Here is a 13,361-nt window from a genome sequence, read left to right as displayed (position 1 = left end):
GATGAAGCCATTTTGAAGTCAAATATTTAATTTATTTAGATTTGTCTTAACTACATTTTGTCTTAAATACATTCATTTTGAAAGCTTTCTCAGTTTATAGCATTTTTCACACCCATCTAAAATGTTCACACAGAACTTGTGCCCTCTTTGCACAACTGTTTAGTGAAGACAGATACTTGGAGAATGATTGGAGAATGTTATCTGATAACACTACTGATTTTGTTCGATTTTTTCCTCTCAGCTAGAACGTGCATTGACTTGAGCACATAACTTCCAGATCTTCCTGGTCGATGTCTGGTGATCAATATCTACATAGATTTTTTTTGCCCACCACAAAATTGATAAAAACAAAAAATTGCTTTGTAAAAGAGTAATGGGGCACAAAAACAGGAATTCGGTTGTTGCTGTGTCACACAACTGTACAAAAGGATGAACTGCAAATTAAACAGCACAAAAAAAGGTCAAATAGTCATGGGTGGCAAAAGCTGAGCGATTCACGTAAGAGAGACAGCAGCAGTAACACCCCCCCTGTTTTTTTCAGTTTCACTAACTGCTTGCAGGACAAAGGTATTTTTCTGCTCAGAACGTTGAGAGCAATTCCACCCAGGGTGCTGACCAAATCAGTCGATGCTGTCTGCCGAATGTTCTTTCTCTGACACGCGCTGGAGGTGCGCAGCCCAGTTTCGACATGTCACCTTTTCTTAATCACGTACACGACCGGATCAGACCCGCTCTGAGTCTACAATCCTCCGGAGATGCAGCTTTTAAACCCACCAGCAGTAGTCATTAAGACATAATGGTTTGGACTTTTTTTACCTTGAAAAAAAGATTTTGCACCAGATACAAAATACTCACATTTCTGTGGTGCGTATACTTGGTGAAGGTCAATTTGATTTCAGCATTGCACCCAGCGCTGGACATTCGGTCGACAATAATCAAAAGATTAACACAGTCTAGGGGTAAAAGGGCTTTGTTGCATAAAGACAAAAACCTTATGTATTTTATTTTACACAACATTTCATCATGCAGAGGCTGCCAACACGAATAACACCATACAATATTTTCAGGAACTTTAGAGAGGGTGTATTCAAACATTTCCAACAGCTTTCTCACAAAATAAGAGTTGCTCGGTCCTGAGCCAACGCATGAAAAAAGGTGCTGTTGCATTGTACATGCTCAAAGTCAGAAGCCTTGATAGTATCTGTAAGGTAGCATCGTGAAATCAGGTAAGAGTCTAAGTTTCTTGTAAACTACCCTGACTGTGTTGCCCTTCAGAAGCAAGCCTCTTTTATCCCTGACAATTTGCTGAGTGACTGCGCCATATCACAAAGAGATTTTATGTTAACGAGTCTTTCATACAGGTCTTTCACTTTCATACAGGTTGTACTGTGAGCGACTAACTCTATAATGTGGTCTGCAGGATGCAATTCGCTGGTGAGGTCCCCCAAGTAATCGGCCAATGGCAGCATCCACACACTAAGCCTACTGACAAAGATGATGGGGCCTGATAGAGTACGAGAGTCTGCAGTTTATCCTTCAGATTGTACAGTTCCAATCTGGCGTACGCGGTTGTGAAAGTGCCGAGGTATGTTGGTCGGGTGGCTTTTAATGTGACGTGCTTGGACCAATGCGAGAAACGAAGAATGTGATACTTCATACCTTTTGATGACCAATGTAGTGAAGAAACAATTATGGCTATTTAATGAGCGTTGTATTGATCTGATTAATCTATGACCAAATTTGCAGACAGATGCCTCCTGTTTGGGTTTTAAGGTGTGTTCTGATTCCGTAACCCTTTTTCCTGTAACGTCAGCTTAAGGCCTCATACTGCAGGCAATAAATGGCTGGTGTGGAAAATGACTTTAAAATCATTACATAGTTTTCAGGTGTTGAGACGCTAAAGTGTTGCTACACAGAAACTGTTTCATGCACACAGAGGCGAAGACAACCCTCCCGTCAAAATCACCCATCATTTTGACAGTATTTGGCCATCTGACATCTAAAATCAGACACGTACCACACCGTGAAAGCCCTCTTTTCAGCCTCCATCATGGGCCTCAGGGGGTGGGTATGGGCCAACATTTGTCTGATTTTGGACCGTGTTCCGAAAGTGAGGGAAATAAACCTTTTAATGGTTTTCAAAGCCCAGGGAGTCCATTTCTCTTTGTGAAAAATCATCGTCCTGCTCGCACAGCAGTTTGCTGCCCTGGGCTATAATGTTGGGTGTCAAACAGTCCTTAACCATTTGGTTCACAAGGATGTGTGAGTCATAACCCTCTGGAGTTATGCGCATAAAATGTGTACCCTGCATATTTACGCCTCCGGTGCCTCTTGAAAAAGACCTTGACGCATCCTTCACCAGAGAATTTCCACGGACGACCCTTGAAATCTACAGCGCATATGTAATTAACAACATGCACGCCATCAAAACACATATTGTAATGTCGGCAAACATTCCTTAAAACGTTGATGTTCCATGTCCGGTGTGATTTTTGCTACGACAATATTCAAAGCAGTCTGTAAAAGCCACAGTTTGACTCTCATCAAAACCCACAGACCTGTGTAAAAGAACGGCTTTCACTTCTAACTCCCTTGTTTTGATTACTGAATAGTTGATTATTATGACAAATAATAAGCTATTCTGAATTATGACAAATAATAAGCTATTCTGAATATGAACCACACAATTACTAAATGGTTTAAATTTATCAGCATTTATATTGTATTTTGTAGTGGTTCCATCTCTGCAGGACATTTATTCCAAGAGATGCAGGACCAATGACATTAAGGTTATTATAAAGACAAATCTTGACCAAACAACAGCCTGCTTCAACATTTAACATCAGACAAAAGACTCTGAAGCATAAAGACCAGGACTGAGGGACTCAGGAGGAGTTTCTGTCTCGGCCTTAAGGATGCTCAACTTCATTTGGAATCTCTACACTGTAACTCAATTTTACTTAACATTCACATTCTACATACTGTGTGTCAGTGCAGTATCCATAGCTACTGCCCAGTGTTATCCGTGTCTTATATTTGTCTCATATTTGCTTGCATTTTAGCTTCATTCTTTTTACTAGTCTCATTGCCCTTTTATTTATTCTATTTACCCCATTTTACTGTTTGTGAATGAGAGTTTCTTTAAAATGCACATTCTGATCAATATTGAAAGTGAAGTGACTGTCATTGTGAAACACTGCAGCACAGCACACGATGACACAACAAAATGTGTCCTCTGCTTTGCCCTCCCTTGGTGAGCAGTGGGCAGCCATGACACGTGCCCCTTAAGGCACTTCCTTAACCTATAGGCCACCACTACCACTTTTTACATGATGTTTTTTGATAGGAGAATATGCATTTGATGATCTTGAATAACATTCTGAATCAGCAGAAAAACACAAACTGCTGAAAACCTATTGGTCGTGAAACAAATGTGTCTCGAGCTCACAGCAGATGACCTCTGACCCCTGTCCACCACCCACACACCAACACCTGTGTGCATTAGAGCTGGACTGTGGATCACAGAAAAAAAAGTGGCTTTCTTGGTAGTGTGATACTGTGATAATGTTCTGCTGGGGACCACTTGGGTCCAGGATATGGACCTACATAATATTCAAAAATCATGAGACATGTTCACATAGCAGTTTTCACTCAAATCCATTCCTTTATCCAGAGGATAATGAACGCTCCCCACTACAACAAAAGCAGCAGCATGGCGACAAGATTAACGCGCGCTACTGTGACCTTGTGCATTTCAGTCAAGCTGAAATTATTAACTGCTGACTGATGCACACTGCAAAGGCTTTATTTTGTCGCAGGTGCTTTTTTTCAGCCCTTTAGTCATTTGTGTAATTGTGTGATTGTGTGTGTGGCCCTCTCGCTGATGCCCCTCCACTGTACTTACTCACCCACACCCACCTGCAAAAAGCCCATGCACAGACATTAACACTCCTAAATATACAGACTGGTGTGCCAGAGATGATAATCGCTGTGGCACAGGTCACTAGCCTCCAGAGATAAATGAATATATGTAGCCATGCAGATGGGTGGCTTTTTCAAAACAACACAAGCTGAGCCACACTGTAAAAAAAACATGTTCCCTTCAAAAGAAATGAAGAACACAATATCTTTGCCTTGATGACAACAGCTTATATCAGGTGCACCTTCTTATCCTTCTTATCCAGCAGAGATCCACACCATGATGCTGTGAGTCTGATCCATCCTAGGCTGTCAAGTGGGACGTTTACATTTACAGCATTTACCAGATGCCCTGACCCAGAGCGCATTACAATGAGTAGTTACAGGTAGTGACCGTCCCCCCGGAGACACTCAGGCTCAGGGACACAATGGTAGTAGGTGGGGTTTGAACCCCACAACCTACCATTACTACCAATTCTGGTTCATAGGTGAGTGTTTTAAGCCAGAAATATACTTAGCTACTTATTCTGAAAAAAGTCATTATTCTCTGATGAAGCCTCCCTTGTGATAGAATGTTTCTAAACGTTTATGGAAAACCATTAAGTTCTTCATAGACATGCTTTGTTTGGGCAACCACAAGAACACCAAGAAAGAGTCAGTACAGTTTGTCCCGTTTTCTCTAGTTTGTTACTCTGCTAGAGACAAGAACACCATTCTTCCCTCAATCTGTGTTTTAAAGATAGGCGTTGAGTCAGATTTTGACCTGGCAAAAACTACTAAAATGACAAAAAAAGAAATCACTTTAATTTAGCCAAAGGATATTTTATATTGTGATTGTAACAGTCCTGCAATATGTAAGGCAGCCAAGTCTCATAATCTTGCAATAAAAGAATAAAGGTCCAATAATTACTGCTGATATTATTTTCGCTTATCCAGATGGATCACTGTAGGATCACATCTCCACAATCATTCCAATTAGTGAACAGTAAACTGCCTAGAACTGCTCTGGTAACTAAACGTTATTAGCCGGTCCTGGAGGGCTGAACTCGAGCTGCTGCCGCAGCTTTCTGCACGGCACACTGGCAAATGAGATCTGCTCACAGATGACAGGGATGAATTATGAAACATACGGTGATTTGTGTGAGTGAGAGCACTGCTCACCACAACAACTGCCTTTTAGAGAGGTTGCAGTTTTTGAAGCATCATTCACCAGTATGAGCTGCCGCATGTACACAGCACAGCACAGGCTGACTGACTGCAGGTCACCCTGACACGACACCTGACTTCTCAGCTGGAGAGAGAATGGAGCTTTAAACTAATCTCTATTACCGCTCTATTACTATTAACTCATCACTGGCATAAATACACAGTCATATTCTTGCAAACAGCATTTGGAGCAAATCGTCTTAAAGATTTTTTTGTAATCAAATACGTTAAGTTTCTACGCCTTACCAAAGTATTACTGAATCATTTTAACAATTGGTTTCATTGCAGTTTCCTTGTTTAAATATCATTAAGGTGCAGGTATTCAAATAATTATATTTGTTCCACTATGCACATATTAGGTCTATTTGTATATTCAGCAAAACCAACCCTGAGAAACTAGCAAAGAATAATAGATCACTAGCAATCTGCACATAATCTTGACAAGACAGAATTAATGCATGCTGGGTAACCTGTTAAACAGCCACTCTCTCTGTTTTCTTTTCTATTAGTATGAATAGGTCAATAGTTCAGCAGTGACAAACTTTATCTCCTCACTGAAACACTCCATCAGACTCCATCCCTATACATAATTAACAGCAGAGATAATGATTTCTGCTTTAAAAACACGTGGCTACAAGCCACATGCAGCAGGAGCTGCCATCAGCTTCACACTGCTTCATGAAAGCGAATAACCAAGCAAGAAAAACATATTAAAATCAATAAGAGCTGTCAATGAAAGCCTGGTCCGCACATGAAAAAATGCGTCAGAACACAGTGGTCCTGCAAGAATATCCAGCTGGTTTCGGCAAGCAGTCAGTGGAAAATGTGATTTTTTTTACAGGCAAGAAAATATTACAGTATTCCGTCTTAAAAAAATAAAATCAAGCCATTCTGACTAAATATATATCTAAAAATACTACAAATATGCTACAAAATACAGCTAAAATACAAAAAGACCACTCAAAACAACATCCCTGAAATGTATTATGATTACATGAAAAAATCATTTGCTTTTCTATATCGGTCTTATTGGTCCCCTAATACTGTATCTGACGTCTCTTTCTGAAATTCAGCCGTGGTGCAGAATTACAGCCATTTTGTTCCAGTGCCACAATGAAATTTCCTAAGATGCACTGTTTTGGTGTCTGTAGCCTTAAATACTAATGAGGAGGAGAGAGGCGGGACGATGAGGAGAGCGGCCTATAGAAGTTGAGGGGGCATTCAAGGAAAATATGTCATCAACACCATTCACCAACCACATTGTTTGTCGTAGACATGATGGTGTGTAACTTTTACCCTTATGAGGACAAAAGGGGACAATTTACTGATCCGACCGTCTGAGCTGCCGCTCTCTGAACGGTGAAGCAGAGTGGCCAGAGCTCTCTTTACACCCATCACCATTTTTTACAGGGTAAAATATGACCAGTGTTTACATGGTTGAACTGTTTGGGTGCTGTCCTCTGCTGTGGTGCTGAAGTTGAGGCCACATAATGCCACTGAAGTCATTCTTGCTTTGACTCTTGTGAACACTGACATGTATGATAACAACATTTTCTAGACGGTACCTGTCATCATTATGGAAGGACTGGTCTCCCAACAGCAAGTCCCGGAACCGGTACCGTGGGGGTAGAGGGGGAACCTCCGAGTCCACTTCTCCCATCTTGAGAGTGGAGATGTCAAGGATGACGCCAGTGTTGCTGCAGTTGTTTTCCTGTATGTCTTCAGAAACCCTGCAGATGAATTAACATTTAATCAACGTATTTAATCAATCAATTTAACCTCCTGCTGGGTCAGAAAACTGATGACTTAATGTTAACATTTGCATCAATGTACTTTATTACTCTAGTGTTTAGCCCAGATGTTACAGACCGCCTTTTTCGTCCACGACCTTGTCTCTGATGTTACATCTACTCCTGGAACCATCTACCTTCCAGTTCGGCTACTCTGAGGTTGGTGCTCCCTCAGCTACTGCACAACCCCAACCCAAGCGCCAGCGTCCTTGTTCCTGATAAATCCTGATCTGCAGTAATTACCTCAAACTTAATTCATTTGTTTGGCACATTTTGATTGAGGAAAATGTTCCACATAAAAGGATGTCAGCATTCACACACCCACCCACACACACTAGCCATGTACAGCACACGAGTATGATTTCATCGTACCTGTCACCAGGGCAGCTGGAAGGCCGGTGTGGAGGGATCATGGATGCCTCTGGGGGGTTTGGGAGAAAAACAGGGTGAACATTCAACAGAGAGACCAGAGCTCATAAAAAAGCTCATAAAAAAACCTCAATCTCTCTGCCTGGTCACCGTGCTTCTCAGCTGCCATTTCGTTGCAGTTACCTCACTTAGAGTCCATTACTGTGGCCAACATGACATCTTCTGTCATTACAACATCCTGTCAGTGTGGCCAGCAGGAATTTTGGGAAAGACCCCTGAAGGGGAGGACCTGCTGTGACACAGCTGCCTTGTTCTGGAGGCTGAAGTGAAACAATCTGCATGCTTTTTAATGTAAAGCAGGTGAATCATCGCCCACAATTTCTGCACAGCGGACCCCGTGGTCACTCAGCGCTCATATTCAGAGGATTTTAAAAATAGACGGGACTGTTGTTCACGTAACGTCGAGAGAATCTACCTCTGATTCCTGATCAACAGCTTTATGGCCTGTTTATATGCGTGTGTATCAGAGCAAAAGTTGGGACGAGATCTTATGTATTAAGCAGGGACCAATCGCTTCTTCTCTTGGTATTATCTTATTCTAGATTTTACATTTTACATTTACATTTAAGGAATTTGGCAGATGCCCTTATCCAGAGCATCTTGCTCAGGGACACAATGGTAGTAAGCGGGATTTGAACCCGGTTCTTCTGGTTCACAGGCGAGTGTGTTGCCCACTAGGCTACTACCACCTTAAATTGCACGCACAGTCCAACAAGCTTTGCAGAAACCCGGGACTGAACCAGGGACCTTTACATCTTCAGTCTAACGCTCTCCCATCTGAGCTATTTCATCTCAAGACATACTTCGTAACTCATGTTTTAATACATGCCACTGATTCATTATAAAAAAACTCTTTTTGTGTGTAAATAGAAATGAACGACCTTGTGGAAACGGGCAGAGCCCCTCAGCCAGGCAGCATCCAGCTGATAAATACAGTATACTGTCCCAGATTCAGGTGAAAATACTGTCCCAGATTCAGGCGGAAAGAAATGAGATCGAGACAAATGCATAAATACATAAATAAATATACTGAAATTATGAGATGCATGTATATGGTGAAAAAGAACAGTCAAGGTAAATGTAATAATGTGGTTAAAGTTATGGTTTGAAGATTGAAATGTGGCAACTTTTGGTGGATCAGCCTTCCTCTTGCTTCCACCCTGGTGAGTCCACGCTGCGCCCTCCATCCACGAAATCCATTTCACCCGGCGGTGTGGTGAAACGAGGTCTCTTACCTGGCTGCGTGTGTCCCATCATCGTAAACACGCGTGCTGCTGTCGCCGAGCTGGCGGACCATCTTCGACGAGGCGACAGCCGGGTCCCTTCAGCCCCTCTCCGCGACCGAATACAAGTTCACATGTCTCCCTCTTATCACGCCGCTTCTCTGGGTGACCGACTGGGTGTGTGTGTGTGTGTGTGTGTGTGTGTGCGCTTACTTCACACGCACTGCGCCATCTGTCGGATCGTCCCCGCTTCCATCCAAGCGAGGTGACAGCACACGACAGGCGCACAGCAACACGCATCTTACACACTGGATACGACGCGCACATTTACACTATGTGCATATGTGTAAGACGAATTCTGTCAACTTATTTATATGAACTTATTACTGTGGGAGTTCTCGCACATAAATGGAAATGTGGACGAAATGTAGATATTAAAGAAATATAGTTTAATAGGTTTACATGTTAATATTTTAATACTCCATAAATGGTTGGTGTGTTTTTCTGCATGGCATGTTTTCTGCATGGCACTAATCTTAATGGTATGGATATTTCTTTCTGGTATTTAATAAACAGCCACTAGAAGCACAGTAATATTGAACGATCAACGTTTACCTGGACAGGGAATTTGCAGACATGATCCAGCCCACCAGCAGAAAATTTCACCAACGGAAAATTACTGAGATGTCCAAACATTTAGAATAAAAATGGAAAAGATGGTCTGATGGACAGCTAAGAGGGTCCTTAGGCACTGGAAACGACCCAGGGCTTTCCCACGCCAAGTTTTGGTCTAGTAGTGTTGTCCTGGCTATTTTTAAAATGAGCATTTGGGAGAGAAAAATAGATGCAAGCAAGCAAATGAGAAGGTAAATACCATGGAACATGCATGCCTGAAAGAGAACACACCCACCACCATGCTAATAAAAGTGGCAGCAATCTCAAAAGATTGCATCAAAATATTTCATCAATCAATCAAAAGAAAGAAAAAAAAAGTGAAGTGGTGGTGGTACACAGCACAGCACACGGTGCACACAAGGAAATGTGTCCTCTGCTTTTAACCATCACCCTTAGTGAGCAGTGTGTGGGGACGGTGCTTTTGGCAGATCGGGATTCGAACCGGCAGCCTTCTGATTACGGGGCCCGCTTCCTTCACTAGGCCACCACTGCCACAAAAATCATTATATTTTTGTGGGGATTCTGTGATGTTTACGCATCACGATATTTCCTCTCCTGTAACAGTTACAGAACACAATCATCACACAAAATGTATAAATGGTCTTGTCTAAATTATACACCATGGTAGGGTGCTGCTTTCTGCCTTTGATGGGCAGAGGTCCTTTAGATCACACATAACTTAGGTAGTCCAGGGTGGTTTTTCAGAACTGGGTGGTATTCTACTCCAGTGGATTGTGTAATTAACATTCCTGAATCCACCACTAGACAGAATTAATCTATTCCCACTATTTTACTTCACAGTTCAACCAGCAATCATAGCCCTTGATCTTGCCAAAACTACCTTATCATGTGTTAACAGGTTTAAAATATCTAATATCAGCATATTCTACATGCACATTTACAGGATTTATCATGCACCCTTATCCAGAGGGACAGTGGTGGCCTAGTGGGTAAGGAAGTGGTGGGTTTGGGGAATCACCAAGGTCCCACTGAGGTGGCACTGCCCACTACATTTATATTTGCATTTACATTTACAGCATTTATCAGACGCCCTTATCCAGAGCGACTTACAATCAGTAGTTACAGGGACAGTTCCCCCTCTGGAGCAACTTAGGGTTAAGTGTCTTGCTCAAGGACACAATGATAGTAGGATTTGGGATTTGAACCTGGGTCTTCTGGTTCATAGAAGAGTGTGTTACCCACTAGGCTACTACCACCCTCACCAAGCAGAGGACAGTTTTCATTGTGTGACCGTGTGCTGTGTTTTACAATGACAATCACTTCACTTTCACTTTCACTTACAATCAGTAGTTACAGGGACAGACACACTCTGTTCATCGTTTTTCTCCCTCCCCATGACACGAAGAACCAGACACACTCTGTTCATCGTTCTTCTCCCTCTGCATGACACGAAGAACCAGCATAAGTTGACAGTGACAGTGGCAAAATGAAGAAGGGTGAATGAAGTGAAATGACCCATGCAGTCCACTCAGCAGTCATATATTTACAGACATGCAGAGTTTATTATCCCCCCCATTTATTGATTTCACTTCTCACACAATCTCAGTGTTGGTTGCTGGAAACACTCAGGGACATCTATACAGCATTTAAACCAGGGTAACACAGAAAACTGGGAAGATGATCTGTGCAGATTTCACCTGATGTACAAAATGATGCCGCGAATGTAGGTTCAGGACTGGAGGTGACATTGTACTTTACTTCTCATATAACACCTAGTTATATCTTTAACCTTTGGAACTTAATCATACATGATGTTTGCTGACGGTCCATTTAAAAGGTTTTCTGTGACCTCGGCCCAACATGTTAAATCATGTTAACTCCCTGACATTCAAAACAATTCTGTTCATTCTGATCTGCTCATAATCTAATATAAGGATATATTACCTGTCTGCAGAAAATAAAATACAACGGCATTTCTGTTGCTATAACAGTCGCATGGATATTTTGCAAGAGTTCTTAAGTGCAATTGCTTTGCATAATGTCACAATCCTGACTTTTTGGGGTGCTTTGGAGTTTCATGTTCAGTATGCGTGGTCCTAATTTCCTTGTTGTTTACTCCTGTTATGTTTAGTATAGATATAAGTAGGGCAGAACAGGGTGAGTACACAACAAATATCACAGCGTGTTTTTTTTTTGTGTTCTTACATCCCTATGAATACTGGATGCCGTCAGAAAACTGGAGGCTGAAAAATTAATTGTTACCCGCAGAAGGAATGGCGGTATGGCAGTTATCAGGTCTTCCATGAAAAAAATCAGACATTACTGGCAAGGAAATGATCCCTGCTGGTGACATAGAGTGAAAAGAGTTTTCTGCAGCCCTAAGATAAAGTGAGTGTGAAGCTCTGATTGTTTTTCACATTTATTTTGTGAGTTGATGTACAATGTTGGACGTCGACCTGACAGCTGAATTCGCTTAGAACTGGAAAGTTGAAGGATCGCTGCAGCATCCTACAAATACTAAAATACCACTCTGGCTTGTAGATCGGAATTGTGTTTGGAGATGGAAATCAAATAAAGAAAAGGCAAAGAGACTTAAAGCTTTTTATTTATTATGGCAACTGATCATTTCTGGGACTTTTCAGGTCTTTTTAGGATCTGCTCTAGACAAGGCTGTGAGAGCCAGATCGACACAGAATTCCCACAGAAAATAACTATTTATGGAATGTATGTGACTGTTCATGTGTGTATGTGTCTCAGATAGGGGGTGGGGGGGGGGGGGCATGAAGGAATTGTTATTGTTAGAACTTTATGCTGTTTTTGGAAATATTTATACTGATACATAATCAGCTGATTCATTGAAAAAAAACCCACAAATTTAAAATACTTACAAAAACAAGTAACTTTCATATATATAATTAAAACTTAATAAGGAATAACAAGGCCCACATTTATGCACAAACAATATCTCACATTGAAAACTGTGAACAATCACCTGAACCTCAAAATATATAAATATATATATATATTTTAAGCCAAATGAGCTGAATGAGAAACATAAGCCATAAAAATTGAGTATTGCCACCCTGGGCATTGCATACATTTTTTTCTACTATTTCATTTTTTTTTCGTCGGCTTCTTTTTTGTGTGCGATATTAATGTAGTGTTCTAAAAATGTAATGAGTATTTTTCTGAAGCAGCAGGCTAGAAACTCAATTTCAGTCAGGGGTGGGGGGGAGTAGTTTTCCATAATGCCCCTGCAGGTCAAGTCTTTGTACCCATACATCTCGACAGCTGGCACACTGGTAGGCACTCGAAGGGGCCATCGCACAACTCCAGGAGATGATGTGTGGGCTGTACCTGCATGAGAGCTCAGACCGGCATCTCATCATTATTCATTCAAGGAGGGAAATGGAGTCCTGGTGACAGTGTGTAGACTACGCCAGATCGTTTTTTATTTTGTTTATTGCTCATGTATATCAGGGCCCTGTCTGTACAGACTCCAGTCCTGACCACGAGTTGAGGCACGGCTGTGTGTCATGCGTTTCATCTGGACCAGTGTGCTGCAACGTCTTGCAATATTTTGACCAGAACAGGAAATGAGCCAGCTGACCACACAGGATGTCATTATGAGATGATGAGATACTTACTGACCACCAGGGACTCCTACTCAGCCAGTAAAGGAGCGCTCTGCTTTTACTGGCCTGTCGGGATGCTGGATGAGACAGTGAAAAGCTGCACAGGGTCTAAGAATGTGGTTGCATGTACAATCTACATGAGTGTGTGTGTGTTTGTTCAGCATGCAAGTGTGTAACTATAGTGGAATGTGTCACAGGCTGTCAGTTCTACTAATTAAAGCCCATCTCCACGTCGCAGTGGAAGGAGCGGAGGAATCCATCTCCGTCCAGCTTCCTCTCCTGACAACCCATCAATCTCAGATCATCTCAGCTCTGCCTGGAGTCTTACTTAGCCCTGTGCGCCAAATCCCATGACACACCCCATCATCATCATCATCATCATCATCAGTTATCATTCTGTCATCCAGATGTTCATGCCAGGAGTTCAACAGGAGGACTGACTTCTGTGTTTCAGTGTCATGATGTGGAAAATTAAATAAAAAACAGAAAGTTTCTGGGAATTGATCATCTGACTTGCTGTAAGC

General features: G+C 41.9%; 1 protein-coding gene across 16 annotated transcripts in view; it reads right to left on the bottom strand.

The window, feature by feature from the left end:
- The window catches only part of kcnt1b (potassium sodium-activated channel subfamily T member 1b), a 52,661-nt gene extending 43,742 nt beyond the window's left edge, over positions 1–8,919 (bottom strand). For 3 of the 16 annotated variants that reach the window (XM_028995221.1, XM_028995232.1, XM_028995220.1), the window contains exons 1-3: positions 8,579–8,912; positions 7,287–7,335; positions 6,690–6,854 (exon numbers count right to left, since the gene is read on the bottom strand). In XM_028995221.1, coding sequence (XP_028851054.1) covers positions 6,690–6,854; positions 7,287–7,335; positions 8,579–8,600 — 236 coding nt within the window. In that variant the 5' untranslated portion in view covers positions 8,601–8,912. Of the gene's footprint in view, positions 1–6,689; positions 6,855–7,286; positions 7,336–8,578 lie in introns of all 16 variants that reach the window. The other 13 variants (XM_028995225.1, XM_028995233.1, XM_028995236.1 and 10 more) reach the window with 8 other exon arrangements.
- Positions 8,920–13,361: the final 4,442 nt, after the last annotated feature.

The sequence above is a fragment of the Denticeps clupeoides genome, chromosome 11 (genome assembly GCF_900700375.1).
Source record: "Denticeps clupeoides chromosome 11, fDenClu1.1, whole genome shotgun sequence".
NCBI classification, from domain to species: domain Eukaryota; kingdom Metazoa; phylum Chordata; class Actinopteri; order Clupeiformes; family Denticipitidae; genus Denticeps; species Denticeps clupeoides.
The sequence above is the reverse complement of the archived record's forward strand: the minus strand, read 5'-3'. Positions and strand labels throughout refer to the sequence as shown.